The sequence below is a fragment of the Macrobrachium nipponense genome, chromosome 24, assembly GCF_015104395.2.
Source record: "Macrobrachium nipponense isolate FS-2020 chromosome 24, ASM1510439v2, whole genome shotgun sequence".
Classification (NCBI taxonomy): domain Eukaryota; kingdom Metazoa; phylum Arthropoda; class Malacostraca; order Decapoda; family Palaemonidae; genus Macrobrachium; species Macrobrachium nipponense.
In genome coordinates, this window is record NC_061091.1 from 17273405 (window position 1) to 17290233 (window position 16829).

The 16829-nt window shown below is 46.1% G+C and overlaps 1 protein-coding gene across 2 annotated transcripts in view; it reads right to left on the reverse strand.

The window, feature by feature from the left end:
- Positions 1-16829, reverse strand: part of LOC135205485 (uncharacterized) — a 144113-nt gene that overhangs the window by 117380 nt on the left and 9904 nt on the right. For both annotated transcript variants that reach the window (XM_064236196.1, XM_064236197.1), the window contains exon 2: positions 4543-4682. In XM_064236196.1, coding sequence (XP_064092266.1) covers positions 4543-4657 — 115 coding nt within the window. In that variant the 5' untranslated portion in view covers positions 4658-4682. The remainder of the gene's footprint in view (positions 1-4542; positions 4683-16829) is intronic.

Below are 16829 nucleotides of genomic sequence, written 5' to 3' on the forward strand. Positions count from 1 at the left end.
TGACCTCTCTCTCATAAGAAGATTTGGAATATTCTGGTGCCTAGCGCCTGGCTCCTTGTGCCTGGCACCTAGCGCCTGGCGCCTGGAATGTTCCGCACGCTAGAAAGGAGACTCGCTCCTGGAATGTTCCGCTTGCGTGGAAGGTCCCGTGCGCCCTGATAGTTCCGAGCGCCTACTAGGCTCCTTTTAGAAGGAGCCTCTTGCCCGGAAACGTTCCATGGAAGGATCCTTCTGATTGCCACTCTACTATAAGGCTCCTCGCTCTAGCCGTCTGTTTTCTCATTGAAGGCGCCTTGCGTCAAGAAAAATTTTCTGGAACGCGGCTCGCGCTCAGTTGCTGGAACGCGGCTCGCTTTTGGCTGTAGGAGCGCGGCTCGCGCTAGTCTGTTGGAACGCCGCTCGCTGCTGGCTGTTGGAACGTGGCTCGCGCTTGCTTGCTGGAACGTGGCTTCCTGGCTGGCTCTTCGCTTGTAGTCCAGTTGGCGCTCAGTGTTCTCTTAGTTTTCAGAGAACGCGCTAGATCGTCCGAACTCCAAACATGTACATTCTTCGTCTTTTCGGATGTAAGATGAAGAAACGGAAGAAGAGACGCACTTTTTTAAAGGATGCCTTTCCAATGGCTATCCTTGGCAGTCTGGGACGCTCTACAGAACCTGCCGAGGGGACGCCTGACTGGTGGGGATTCTCTGAAACCTCCTTACGGCTTTCAACATTCCTTCTCCTCTGGGCTTGGGAGCTTGAAAGAGGTCTAGGCCTGAGAGCGAGACAGAGCCGATCAGACGCACCCTCCACTGCAATGGGGAACACTAGTAATCACTTCTTACCTTTTAATAGCTCGCATTTCAAGCTACAACCCTTGTCTTCAAATTGCAATTATGAATTTGAAGTTTCTGGAAAGTAAGAAGTGATGAGGATGCAACAACTACTAGTTACTGTTAATACTCTAACTGCTCGTTAGTACGAGTATCCAAAAAACTTCTAAAGGAAGCGTATCTAGTTACATGCTTTACTGACTCCCTAAAGTAGGAAGTCAGTTTTATTTCCTCAATCAATTCTAACACTTATTACACGTATTAATGAATAAATATTAATATTTCCCTTTCATGCAAACTATGTGATTGTCTACCGACAATTTCGGTAGTTACACGTTATATATTCTTCGAAATTTTTTGAAGCCAAATTCATGAAAAAAGTTAATAAAAGCGTAGCTATGCCGAGCCCAAAGACCAGTACTTCCCTGCAAAAGACAGCCCAGAAGATCGATGGCGATGAAACACGAAAATCAAGTCAGGAGGTACCGCAAACATATGTTTACAATATGGCCGACAGAGAAAATCTGATAGAAAACGGGAATGGTTCCTATTCCTGCCACCCAGCGGCAGGCAGGTAGATCACCTGACCTACCTGTAGCGCGTGCCGCGAAATTCGAATTTCTGTCGGGAAGACGGAGTCAATAGCTATGTATATATCTGACAGGTAAGTTGAATGTATAAAAAGGTATCTCCTACAAGAGAGGCGAGAAGGTATATGAAAGATAGCCTTGACAAGTTCCATCTTTTCTAAGAGCCATCCATCAATCTCAGACAAAGCTTTCCTTGACGAGGAGGAAAAGACCATCTTGGGAAGCCTGGAAGACTCCACAGGCTGGTTTCTCATCATAAAAGCTGATGCAAGAGAAGTCAAAGTTACTGGGGTGAAGGTCGGGTAACTAATCAGAAAATACTTATGGAGAACTGCGTAAGCTGAGATAGTGAGCCTGTTCAATAGCTTCATCATTGAATGAAATTGGAGTGGGAGCCAAGTCCAACGGATCCTGTGCCACTGCAGGAGGCTTCTGCAAAACTCCAAAAATGTTGCTAAGTTGGCATTGGCACTGAATGGGCTCCAACAAAGATGCATGAATCATAGAAGTGGACAAAAATACTGAGGTAAACTGAAGAGGTAGTGCCTGGTGCCCAGACTGTGGTGCCAGATGCCTAACAACTGGCACCAAACGGACAGGAGATGGCGCCAGCTCAGACATTGGACGTGCAGACATTGTTAGAAACTCGGATACTGGTGGACGCTCAGACACGGTGGGATACTGGTGGACACTCAGACACTACCGGGAGCCAGGACACTACTGGCTCGGACATCAAGCATATCCTACAGGAGGAGGCGCTCTTTGGCCCAAATATTGGCGCTCTACAACCAAAAGCTCAGAAGACAAATGTTCATGACTGTCCCAGAAGCTACAAGAAGACTGTGACTATGCTACTGTTCCCTGAGCCACTTCCAGGGGAGTGGAGAAGCAAGATCAGTAGCTGAGACACACCTTTTCAATGGCAGAATCACTAGAAAAGCGCCATCAGTGTCATGTCTGCACTAGAGTAAACCACTAGAGAGCAAACAAATGCACATCCTTATGGATGTCTTTTCAATGGCTGTCCTCTTGAGGCATAGGACTTACAACAACAGGCTCAACTAAGGGAGCAACTACCTGTGAGCAAACCCGACCAACCTTCCTTGGACTTCCAGTATGCATTCTGCCAGGTTTAGGGGTCTGACAGGGACTTTTGTCTAGGAGTGTCAGTGGGACGAGTAGTCACCTCCTCCACTGACACCACACTTGCACCTATGTCACCACTACTCACTTTGTTGACAAGTAGACTGAGCATGAAGGCTACCAACAGAAAGAATATGTCACCAAAATGGCAGAAACGAATTGAGCTCTTCATCTGTGTTGTACCTATTCTTCCCGGAAAGTGGGTGGGGGCTAGTTACGTACACTAAAACAATAGATGTGCTACCTCGAATTTCAAAATTAAAGCTGCCAGGCTAGTTAGAAACTATAGCTATGTAATTACTTGGCAAGTTACTTATAAGAAACAATGAGTTGTATTTGGAATGGTGCAATTTACAGTTTACTGTTTACCGTACGTATTTATACGTATTTGGATATAGTAAATGGTAACTTATTTCAAAAAAAGAAATACAGAAACTTTTGATGACTGACATACACTTAGCCCCTAAAATTTAACCTATGAAAAGTTGTACATACTCTGAACTAATAAACACATAACACCCCTATTTTTCAGCCCCCTTTCATACAGATTATTTAAAACTTGCATATCCCATCTATTGTTGATAGGTGTGACCAGCAAATTTAAATCAATATTACATCATCACATTTTTCCCTCTTAAATTTACTAAAACTTGAGGATTAACTTCCTGACTGACTGTACCAATTTCTGCAAGTTCATCCTTACAACAGAATATGTATCTAGAAGGTTAACCCTGAGTGGACACGTAAAAATATGAATATGCAGCTCCTCAGGCTGGGTAAACTTTGAGGTCGGCCCACATCAATGGAAACAGGAAGACATACAAATGCACATGGTGAAAGAAAAAAAATTATAAAAATTTTCCTTACCTTCCACGAGAAGTTGAAAATGACTATTTACAACCCTAGTGGGGCCTCTTTTTCAAGACAATCATAAATTTTACCAACTTATAAATGTTTTTTCTAATAAATAATTTTATTTTATTTTATACAATTATAATTACAGCTCACACAATGTCAAAATAGATAAGAAATAAAATCAGTAATAAATTCTTAGCATACTTGTTGAAAAATATTTACGTATACGTATTTACTGAAAATGAAGATTCTGTAACTTTTTATTTGTACATGTTTTTTCTAATATTTCTTTGCACTTTTCTTTACAAAATTCTAACCCACAGCAGCCCTTTGGTATATTTATGAGCAAATTTATAAAGACATCATATGAGACAGAGGAAGTAGATTCCCCCTCGAAGAAAAGATCACTACTAAGCTTGCATGAGCCACTGAGTTAATTTTAGCCAGTGTATAAGTTGCCATTAGGGAATTTGTGGACTATAAAAGTATTGGCACCTCTTTTCCTGCCCAATTCTTTCCAAATCGATGGTACTTAATATTGCTTGTCTACAGGATCAATCTATCCACAACCCCAAACCAGTTATTACTACTCCATCCATTAAGGGTTAAACTCCCTGACTGACTCAGCACAGGGATGTACTATTCAACATTGTCAGTTTATCCAATGATTAAAAATTTAGTGTTGGTATATATTATGTTCGAATAAATTAATCAAAAACAAAACCTTGGTACAAGTCCTGTGGCAATTAAGAAAGTCATCTCAGGAGTTAGATCAATCTACTATTTAATAACAAATAAACAAATGGCCAAGTGCTTGTCCCCATCCAAAAGAAAACTGCGTTATAAGGCAATTGCTTTTCCATACGTAGTATTACTGCAAATCTTTGTGAAAATTTTAAAAAGCTCATACTTTGATCCAATATATTTTCAGTTTTTATATCAGTCTCAATAAAATACAAAAAGGCCTATTATTTGCTGTGTTGTATGTAAAATCCAAAAATTATACAATCCTCAAAAAAAAACCTGGTCAGTCTCCATAACTTTAGAACATCTCTCCAGTATAAATACAGGGAAATAGAGATAAACCTTTGTCCTACAAAATAAAAAAATAAATAAAGTAGTATAGAATTATTCATACCAACCTGTGGAATCAACAATGGCTGGATTCTGCTTTATGGTAGCCTCAAGTGATGGTGCTGGTAATGAAAGTGCCAAATCAGCAAAGTTATTCAGCACACTTGCTGTTAATGCTGTCATTTTTCCTCTATGTGGCTACACCTACCTGTTAGATAAATACACAAGAAAAATTTTTAAACTTCAATATTAGACTATGTACTCATTAATAAACAGTAAAAAGCTTTATGAATATAAAATATGAAACTACAATAGTACTCATATTCTGGAATATATCTCTCTATGTAATTTCTTTCAGCCTTAGCACTTGGTTAAGAACAGACAAACTGCACAACACTGCAATGATTCAATGATCAACAACACAATGATAGCTATTTAAAGTTAAGTACATCTTAGTTTAACCAGACCACTGAGCTGATTAACAACTCTCCTAGGGCTGGCCCGATGGATTAGACAATTTTACATGGCTAGGAACCAATTGGTTATCTATTAACAGGACCTACTGCTTATTGTGGGATAAGAACCATACTATTTAGAGAAATGACTTTCTAATCACCCGAAAGAAATTCCTCTGATTCCACGTTTGCAGAGCAGGGAATCGAACTCGGACTACCGAATCGGTAGGCGTGCACGTAACCCACCTGTCCAACGAGGAACTTCTGATAGGTAGGTGAGGCCTCACTCAACCAAGGGCTATTCAAGCTAAAAAAAAAATTAGATGAACTATCAAAACGTCACCTGGTTTTGGTATTTTTCTGCTATGTGCATTGCAAATTACTATATACTAGTATTCCATTCATCATAAACCCATCAGTACTACAATAAAGAAAAAGAAATCTTGGTTACATTTATTTTTCAAATACTTACACCTCTATTATGATGGCCATCAAGTCCCACACCAGTGGGACTGTGATAGAATAACCAACAAAAAATGATGAACATGATTGTCATTAGTCACGTTCCCAAAATTCTTCCCGACTTATAATCCAACAACGGTTAACCTGATTTCCTCTACTAAGGTTCTTTAATCTGGTCATAAATCCTACTTATCCCTACCACAGGCCTTCCGGAAGAAACGACAAATCTTTTTAATAATTTTTATTTTTCCTTACTATACAACCTGAGGTCCTTTACATTAGGAATTACATACTTTCAATGAAGCTGGAACAACTGTTAAACTTTTGAACAAGGTGGTTAGGCAGTTAACTGCTGTCTAGTTCGTGGGAGTCCCACCCGCCTGGACTGTAAACATTCCAATTTACCTTTCAGCGTAACAAATTGAGGGGTGGCATGAGGTGGGTATGAAATTGTAAAGGACCTCAGGTTTGTATTGTTATGAAAAATACAAATTATTTTTTAAATTTGTCATTTGTTCCTACACAATATAACAATTTGTCAAAAATTGCATTTTTCCTAACTATACAAACCTGAGGTCCTTTAACAATAGGAATGTAACTTGCGGCATAGCTGGAATTACGGCCGTTGAATCTTGAACAAGGTGGTTAGGCAGTAACTACCGTGGGGCAGGCTAGCCTGCCTGGATGTAAACACTCCACTTTGCCTTTCGGCCCAGGTTCAGATTGAGGGGTGGCATGAGGTGGGCATATTTGTTAAAGGACCTCAGGTTTGTATAGTTAGGAAAAATACAATTTTCGACAAATTGTTATTTGTTCCGATATGTAATACAAACCTTTCAGTCCTTTAACAATAGGAAGACTCACTGATTGGTGGGAGGAATCTGAGTGAGCCTCTAGAACTGACTGGAGTTCTACGCACCTAGGCTACTACTCCTGGTCGTAAGAGCGAAGAGGAGTGCCCTGCTGCCCCTGACAACTTGATCAGAGTACAGTAGTACCTCGAGATACGAAAGGCTCAACTTACGAAAAATCCAAGTTACGAAAGCCAATGCGAAAATTTTACTGCTCTACATACGAAAAGTTTTCAAGATACAAAAGGTTTCTGAAAGTCCGAGATTCACCCCATAACAATTTTGAAACTCGCGCCGCACGCCGCTATCTTAGTTATAGTAGACTCGCCACCATCCTCCTGCTCTCCCATTGGTTCCTGATGCTAGCCAAGCCATGAGATCCTTCTCTCTGATTGGACAGCATCCCTCCCATCATGCATCTTCTACACGTACGTGTTGGCGTGCTTTAGCTCGGCCACTCCGCACCCGAAACTTTACCGTACGCAATCGGCATTCGTTCGCTCCAACAATTTCGTTTCGTAACGTAAATTCATTAGTGATTTCGTTGCAGTACATAATATCGTGTTGTGCGAAGACTGTATTATTACGTATTGTGTAACTTTACGTAAATTAACGTAGTCATGGGTCCCAAGAAAGTTGAAATTCACGGAAATAAGCGCATGCTCCTCTTTGGAGACAAGATGGAGATCATAAAGAAGTACGAAGCTGGTATGCGATTGAGTGTGATCGCAAAGGAATACGGCCGTAATCCGTCGACAATAGGCACCATCCTTAAACAGCAGGATGATCCAGCAAGAGGAGCCATGTGCACGACGAGATGGAACGGCTGCTCCTCATCTGGATAAAAGACAAAGAAATCGCTGGCGATACAGTAACGGAGACAGCAATCGCTCACAAGGCCAGTGCTATTTTCGGCGATTTGATTGCTCAGGCAGAAGACGAGGGAGGGGAAGGGACTTCAACGCCAACCCCAGAGTTCAAGGCTTCGCATGGCTGGTTCGAGAAATTCCGTAAACGGACTGGCATCCATTCGGTGGTGCGTATGGGGAGGCTGCCAGCTCGGACACGAAAGCGGCCGAAGCATTTAAGAAGACTTTCGACGAGATGATGACCAAGGAAGGCTACAGTTCTCAGCAGGTTTCAACTGTGACGAGCCTGGCCTTTTTTAGAAAAAAATGCCTCGTTGGACGTACATCACGGAGGAAGAGAAGAAGCTACCCGGGCATAAGCCTATGAAAGACAGGCTTACGCTTGCACCTTTGGTTTTCGAAACGCCAGTGGGGATTGCAAAGGTGAAGCCCCTATTGGTGTATCACTCCGAGACTCCTCGAGCCTTCAAGGCCCACAAAGTGTTGAAGGAGAAGCTTCCAGTGATGTGGAGGGCTAATGCAAAAGCCTGGGTAACGAGGCTTTTGTTCACCGAGTGGGTAAATCTGTGTTTCGGCCTGACTGTGAAGGAAAGTTTTTTGGAAAGAGAAAGCGCCTCCCCCTGAAATGTCTGCTGGTGTTGGACAATGCCCCTCCCCATCCTCCTGGCCTCGAGGAAGATATCCTAGCGGAGTATTCCTTCGTTAAGATTCTTTTTCTTCCGCCCAACACCACCCCTCTCCTCCAGCCCATGGACCAGCAAGTGATAGCAAACTTTAAGAAGCTGTACACGAAACATCTTTTCAAGAGATGTTTTGACATCACCGATACCACAAACCTCACCTTGCGTCAATTTTAGAAGGAGCATTTCGACATCGTCATTTGCATCCGACTCATTGACCTAGCTTGGCAGGAGGTTTTGAGGCGAACCTTGAATTCCTCGTGGAGGAAACTCTGGCCTGATGCCGTATCCGCCAGACTTCGAGGGATTCGACGTGGGCGAAGCTGGTGCTGCAGAGTCAGAAACAGTTGACGATCCCGAAACTGTTTTGGAACCAGATCTTGACAAGATCGTTGCACTCGGCAAGTCCATGGGGATGGTTGTCGACGAGGACGACATCAACGACCTTCTTGAGGAGCACCAAGAGGAGCTTACAACGGATGACCTGAAGGAGTTGGAGGCCATGCAACTTAACGTCGTTCAAGAGGAGTTCTCTAGCAGCGGCGAGGAAGAGGAGGAGGAGCCTATGACAACGGCAGAAATTAAGGATATTCTAGGCGCTTTTCATAAAGTGCAATCGTTTATCGAAAAAAGACACCCCGAAAAGGCTCATACAGGTCGTATGCTTGCGCAGTTCGATGACGTTCGCCTTAGTCATTTCAGGAACATTGTGAAAAGTAAGCAGAAGCAATCTTCCTTGGATCGTTATTTTTTAAAGAGGCCTTCAGCATTAGCAGGAGTAAGCAAAAAGGAAGAACCAAGTGATAAAAAACAGAAAGTTGAAAGCAAAAAGGAAGAACCAAGTGACGAAAAACAAAACGTTGAAAGCGGTGATGAAGTTGAAATTCTGTAAAAATAAAAATAAAAATAAAAAAAAAGCCTATGTAAAAGTAAAAAAAAAGAAAGTTAAAAATAAAAAAAAAGAAAAAAAAATTTGTACGTAATTTCTAGATTTTTGTAAGTTAAGTGTTACAGTTTTGTTAAGGTGTTTCGTAAATTTTAGTTTGATCGTTTTCTGCCGTTTGTCCTCCTCCTCCTCTGCCGCCACTATCGGAGATAGCCTCACTCGAAAGGTAAGCTTCCACATTTTACGTTACAGTAATAATATTTCTTGTACACTAATATACACTTTATTTACAGGTTTTGGATTTTTATTCTTAATTTAGGTATTGAATGGTCCAAATTGTTGTAGTATTTCATTGTTTATAGGTCAATTTAGCTTTATTATGAAATTTAATGGGGTGTTTTTGGAGGGCTTGGAACAGATTAGCCATTTTACAGGTAAAATGTGTTCCAAGATACAAAAAACTCATTATACGAAGGCCGCCTCGGAACGGATTAATTTCGTATCTCGAGGTACCACTGTATAGGAGCTGTGTGATCAAGAGTCAGACTTCTGGGCCTTTTCGAAATGAGTGAGGGATCGTGACTCATCTGAAAAAGGGCTGTGAAGAATATTGGCGTCGGAGACATTAATGCAAAGTTCTGGGAAGGGTTTGCATTATTGTCAGTCTCCTTCCTCCCCTTGCTAGAGGAAGGAGCGGGATTGCTTCTATGATTCTGATAAGAAACATAAAAAGGATGCTTATGTATAGGCTTACCGCATCAATCGTCCGATCAGCCAGTGTGAGTTCGAGTTCTATTCTCAACCCGAAGGAGAGGAATGGAGAGACGAGGTGTGGAAGGGGGAGAGCCAGTCACTCTCGCATCCTCCTTACCTCTACAACTGCACACCATGGACGAGATGCAACTTGTCATGTCAAGGAGCTGGGTAAGCAAACACATCTTGCAAGCATCCACCACTGGTCCAGGAAAATGAGATTCCAAGGACCTGTGGGCAGTCCCAGAGGGAAAGAAGGATATGGTCATGATGACCCATCCATCTTCCTGTCAGATATATTCTTCGGAGTGATGTCCAGTACCCATACTGGTCTATCCGTCTGCAGCGAAGTGTCTCGAGGTCTCGCATCCCACTGCAGCGAAGTCTCTCGTGGTCTCGTACCCCACTGCGGTGAAGTCTCTTCGTCTCCGCGGAGGATAGGACACAAGACACTCCTGGGTGGGTGTCGATGGTTATGGGTACCAGAACAAGCAAGTAGGACGAAGTAATGATTGATCTGGAACAACCGAACTAAGTCCACAGTGTAGCTCGTGACGGTCTTGAACGCTTCGACAGCTGCCGACTGACTGCGTTCGGTTGTGTGAGGGGAGCTGTCCAAGCATCCGAGGCGTAGTCACATGACCCTCGCCTTTTGAAGGGTTATGCTGAGAGACCATACAAATCGTCTATCTGTTGCCACCGATGTCGGAAGGCGAGATGATGATTCTCTCAAGGCATGTGCCCAACAGGCGAAAGTCAATTGCCTTCTAGAGACTGAGGTCCCTGATGGCAAGACAGAAGTTCTCATAGTATACGTATAGTTGAATCTCTGCTAAGGAGAAACAACACTATGTGCCGTTGAAGACGAAGGTAGTAGGTGAATGTAGACCTACGTCTTCACAGCTGAATCGAGAGAAGTAACTCTCAAGATTCTGAACTTAGAAAAGTCCCACCGATGGCTCCAACCCGCGAAGACGGTTTAATCCCTGTGATTTACAAAGGACTGAAAATGCTAAACCGCTACTTCATTGCTGTTCGGTGAGAAGTCGGAGTTGCAATGAAAGCATAGCGCTTTTCAGTAATGCAAACACAGGGATGTACTGCCTGAAGAACCGCTTCTCATGGGCTGAATCATCTTCTTCTTCCCAGGTTATCCAGGGAGGACATCTATATACTTGGAAGTAGAGCTGGCAGGGTAGGGAACAGGGGATGTCTTCCGTTATACATCTACAATTTGGGGTGAACAATGAACAATTGCACACCTACGAATACAAAATATATTTAGAAGACAAACTCAGATGTCTGAAGAAATCATTCCGCATTATCGCAGCGGCAGACTAGGCTACAGACTTCTGTTACCGTGCGGTAAACAGAAAGATGATAGCGAGTCTATTGAGATATCTCTGCCTGAAAATTCTAGCAATGTCCAAGGCGATGCAGTAGAGATGGTCATTCACGTATGCAAGAATTCCAGCCAACCAGAGACTTAAGTCTGTGATTGCCGGGCAGAGATTCGGTTCGGTAGTCAATCATTGTAGAGGAGAGAGACATAATCCGATCGTGCTATCTCGGAGAGCCAGCTGGTACTGGGCTGCGGCAGGCACCCCAATACACCGTTAGCTCTCGCTCACTCGTCATCCTGAGTTGCCAGGTAATCCATTCCAAGAAGGAATGCGTTCGGCTAGAACCATCGAGTGCAAAAAAATACGCTCGAGCATTTGCATTTAATCGAAACGGATTTCGGTGAATGCAAATGCTGAGGTGGTGTTGTTGTAACAATACCATAAGTATCTCAAAATCGAAACTGGTAACTCCTGGGAGGTTTGCAGGGCAGTCCCGAGTTGCAGTTCAATTAAGAAGATACTATTCATCTCGGTCACAACCCGTAGAGTTAACTACGGTATGTGCCTACACCTCGGACAATTCAACTGATAACAGAAGCATGTCGCGAGGGCAATATACGTAGTATACTTGTAGGTTCCTGTACATAGACCTCCATCCTAAATTCTCTTCCATTCTAGGAACAAGAATAAGGACTGGAAGCCGACACCCTTCATTCTCTAATGAAGAGAGTGAAGGAGAAGTTTTCCCTGAAGGAAGACTTCTCTGGTGATAACAGTATACCGAAGACGATAGTTCAAGCCAAACTGGATGTTCCCACCCGTTCTTCTCTATTCCAGGGTTGGCCGCCTACTGAGGTGACGGAGTTTCTCGAACACTAGAAATTCCAAGAATTCGAGCATTCGGCGAGATACCTGATTTTCGTAAACAATTATCTGGGATTCTCATCTCGCCCACTCTGGACCGTGGTTTCGCCCAAGTGTTTGCAGATCGTAGAAGACCAGAACACTCGGAGAGTGCTAGAAATTCCGAAGAACTCTAAGCACTCGGCGAAACTGCCACCGAATTCGTCAGACGATCATTGGGTGTGGTCCTCCCGATTCCCATAGAAATCGAGGATGGGGCTAGATCTTTCCTCAACGACGGGGACTTACGTCCGGTAGGACCCGAAGGTCCCCCCCAGGAACGCAGTTCCCAACGTGGAATCCTATGGAGAACGCTCTACAGGATCCCTCCCCTTACCTTCGCAGACATAGGCAGAGAGGGAATGGGGGAGGATGATTGGATACGCGCTCGCCTTCCCAGCGGAACTAGCATTCGGAGAAGCGAGTACGAGCAGCCATCACTGTGACGCGTCCCAGTCCTCGTCGAGGTCGAAACTTCTCAAGAGGACTGAAGGGGGAGCCCACCCTGGTCTCTGAGTGCGTGGTCCAGACGGACAGTCATGTGAACGGCGGTGATGGTCCCTCCGAGAGTGTGGGAAGCGTCATTCGTCCTCGCCAGCTCCCCACGATCTCCTCCTACCACTTGCGCGAGGATCTGTTGGTCCCAAGACCGAACCAGGCCCGTGGCCGGACCGTAAGAAGTGCATTTCTCACGGTCACTCCTGTTCGCCTCGTTCCTCCCGGTGTAGCCTGAGGAGGTTGAAGGGACAGGTGAGGGAGACCTGATGCTCCTACCCTGCCTACTAGCAGAACCAGTAGGCTGGGAGGACTGCAGGCGATCACCAACCCACGGTGGCGATCGAGCTGCAGGTCTGGACCAGCAGCTTCTTGTGGAGAAACGCTGGACCAAGGAAAGGAGTGTCGGTCTCTTATGTCAGGGGAGCTGTTACGAGAGCTCCTCCCCTGCCTACCAGCAGAACCGGTAGGCTGGGAGGACTGTAGGCGATCATCAACCACGGTGACGATCGAGCTGCCGGTCTGGACCAGCGGTCTTCTTGCGGAGAAACGGTGGACCAAGAACGGAGCATCAGTCTCTTCAGGAGAGCTGCTGACGATCGGGTTGCACTGGTCAAGCGGCTCTCCGGGGGAGAGCGGCTAGACCGAGAGCAGCGGCAACGGTCCCGAGCATCAGAAGAGTTACTGCTGGTTCCCCTATCCGTCCGGTCCCAGTGGGAGCGGCGGTCAGGGGACCGGCAGAGTCTGCTGTCGCGGTGGGAGCGCGAGGAGCGCACCCCTCGCGATCACTCCTGATCGCCTCGCTCTTCCCGGTGTAGCCCGGCCCGAGGAAGTTGAAGGGATAGGAGAGGTAGGCCTGACGCTCTCGCCTACCGGCAAAACCAGTGTGCTGGGGGTGGGTGGGCTGCAGACACTCGCCAACCCGTGGTGGCGATCGATCTGCAGGCCTGGTCGAGCGGCTGGACCAAGAACCGCGGCGATGGTCCTGAGCGTCAGAAGAGCTGCTGCTGGTCCCCCTCTCCGCCTGGTCCCAGTGGGAGTGGCGGTCAGGCGACCGGCAGATTCCGCTGTCGCGGTGGGAGTGAGGCCTGTCCTCACGGCGCGTCATGCCGCTTGGCGGGTCCAAGCGACCGAGGGGACCGCTTCCTCACCTCAGCCCGCGGCTGGTCTGAGACCGTCGCTTCAACCCTGGGTACCGGCGACTCGCCATGAGAGCAATCGCTGGCCTGGTGGGAGTCACCTGGGCGACTCCCACCAGTCTTCCGCTCCGTGCCTGGATCCTGGCGCCGAGCGAACTTGGTTACCTGGGTCTTGGCTGCACAGTCACCTGCAGGTGACCATACACTCAGTACCTCTCGCGAACAAGAGGCCGAGACGGTACCTGGCGTCGAAGCGGAACCTCTGGCGCCAGGAGAGGAGGTACCGGTGTTAGCCGGTACCCCTCAGGTCCCCGTCATCTTCTTCCTTGCGGAAGGAGGGACGGGCCCCGTTCCCAAAGGAACAGGAGGACCAGCGGAAGCCCCAACTGTCCAACCGGAGTGGGAAAGACCCTTAGAGGTCTCTGAGCGAGACTTCTTGGGGGGGGGGAGGCTACCTTCTTCTTCTTTGGCTGGGGGGCCTCAGAAGTCGAAGGGGAAGAGGCGGCAGAAGACGACGGCGACACCTTCCTCTTCTTCCTAGACTTCCTCATCGCCAGTTCCTCAGGACAACAGACAGGTCCTCCATTCAGGACGGAGTTGGGGCAGTTGCCGAAGCAACACGGCCCAACTGCACCTGTCCAGAGGGACCTGCGGGAGTAGCAATGGAGAGAACGCTACCTCGAGGAGGGCTACGAAACTCCTACCTGGCAGGTGAAGCGTCTGCCACCCCCGAGACTGATCGGTCGCTTCGTGCGACCGTTGTCTGGGTGGGGCTGTCTCTGAAAGAAAAGGATTATAATTAAAAGAGGGCTGGATGGCCCGCCTCCACCCGTCTCTGCGTGCACGGACCCGCGGGAACGTCACGTCAACCCTGGGCACCGGACGATCGCTGGTCTGGCGATAGTCACCCAAGCGACCCCTACCATCTTCCGCTCCGTGCCTGGGTCCTGACACGGGGAGCGAACTCCGCAGTCTGGACCCTGGCTGCATGGTCACCCGTAGGTGACCGTACACTCAGTAATGTTCGCAAGCGGGCAGCCAAGACGGTTCCCGTACACTCAGTAATGCTCGCAAGCGGGCAGCCAAGATAGTTCCCGGTCAGGAGGTGGAACCTTCGGAACTGGGAGAGGAGATACCAGCGGTGGCCGGTACCTCCATGGTCCCCGTCTGCTTCCTCCCCGAGGAAGGAGAGACAGGCCCCGTTCCCGAAGGAACGGGAGGACCAGCGGAAGACCCATCTGTCTCACCGGAGCGAGACAGACCCTTAGAAGTCCTGTGACGTGACTTCTTAGGGGGGGAGACCACCTTCTCTTACGGCAAGACCTAAAAGTTGAAGGGGGAGAGGCATGAAGATATGAAGATCTCAAAGAGGAGGATGACGACACTTAACGAGCTCTCTTCCTCTTCGGTTTCTCCTTCTGCCAGACTTCTACCATCAGGAGTAGAACCTCACAGGGCAGTGCGACAGCTTCGTCCGGTGACATAACTCCCGGGTAGTAGTGGTAATGAAAATGATTATCAGCAGGGGATCAGTATACACACTCGAGGATCGGTATGCAACATGCTACGAGTCATAGGTACAATTCCAAGGTTAGGATAACTAACACGAAGAGCATCCAACCAATACTGCTGAAAACACAATCACCACTAGTCTGTAAAATAAAGAAAAAATATTAAAGTAATGAGGATACTCCTCACACATCCAAGGGCGCCGCTCTCCGAAGTGAGAGGAGATCCCCCAACATCAGCACTGCACGCCCATCTTTCTACCTTCTTCCGATAGTAAGTGAAAGGAAGAAGGAGAAGAGAAATTACCATAACAACAAAACACGGACAAACCTTTGAAGTTCCCTTGGTAATTCCAAAGCGCAAGCGTAATTCCCGGATGAATACATGTCCCGTTACAGGATCAAAATCACTTAAGTTAAATACATGTCTCATCCTCACAATAAATACATATCTCGCCCTCATGCAGGTCTGAGCCAGTGTTAAAGGACAAAAGAATGTAAATATGTTGGCATACTTTAGCTGCCGGTTCTTAACACAAGTAGAGGGGCGGTTACAAAGGCTATCACGAAAAATGGGTTTGCATATTAATTGAAAAACCAAGGACAAACCTTTGTTTAGTATTAATATCAAACACCGTATATGCATAATTATTTAAATACAAAAAAATAAACAAAAAGGATCCCACCGGGAAAAAAGATTAACAACCAGTCAGCCGGAGCTCACAAACACGTCTTCCTCGGAAGACGGCCGAAAGTTAAGTGTTTACATCCAGGCAGGCTAGCCTGCCCCACGGTAGTTACTGCCTAACCACCTTGTTCAAGATTCAATGGCCCTAATTCCAGCTATGCCGCAAGTTACATTCCTATTATTAAAGGACCGAAAGGTTTGTATTACGTATCGGAACAAATACAAATTGTCGATCCTTCACATTGAGAAGGCTTACTTCTTGGAAGGAGGAATCTGATTGAGTGTCTGAACTGACTGGAGTTCACAACACCTGGATTCTCTTCCTTGTTAAACAGAGCTAGGAAGAGTTCCATGCCTCTAACATGTTGGACGGAGTGTAAGAACTGCATGTTCATTTGTCAGACTTCTGGGCCTTTTCCAATTAGCGGCAAAATCGCAACATCATACGAAAGAATCCTTCAGCCAGAGACAACAAACAAATATAAATACGGATACAAGCAGTCCCCGTTTATCAGCAGACTTGGTTATTGGCAATCAAGTTTTCGGGGCTTGTTTAGCAACGAAAATCACCAAAATGCGCCGATTTTTGCTTATTAGCGCCAATAATTGGGTATTGGCACTGATACATAAACAGTGGAATCTCGACATATGAAAGTCCCAACTTACGAAAAATTCATGCTATGAGAGCAAATACGAAGATTTTTTTGCCTCTGCATATGAAAATAATTCAGGTTACGAAAGGTTGTTGCTGTAAAGTCTTGAGATACGCCTGGACAGCCGAGAACAATTTCAAAACTCGCGCGCCGCCAACTGAGTAGACTCACCACCATCCTCCCGCTCTCCCATTGCTTTCTTATTGGTCAGCATCTCTCCCATCGTGCTCTACGTAAAGGCGTTCTTCGGCCACTTCGTCGCACCAGCGTTATCGTACGCACTCGGAATTCGTTCGTTCACATATACGATTTCGTTTGTTAACGTAAATTCGTGTTAGTGATTTCGCTTTGTACTTTATCGTGTTGTGTGAGAACTTAATTAGTACTACATAACTTAATTACGTACAGTCATGGGTCCCAAGAAAGTTGCTGAAGTTCATGGAAAGAAGAGGATGCTTTCTATGGAGACAAAAATGGAGATTATCAAGAAGTATGAAGCTGGCATGGGGTTGAGTGTGATCGCTAAGGAATACGGCCAAAATCTGTCGATGATAGGCACCATCCTTTAGCAGAAGGAAGCCAACAAAGCAGCTACACCTTCCAATGGCGTGACTATTTTGTCCAACAAGAGGAGCCATGTGCACAATGAGATGGAGAGGCTGCTTCTTGT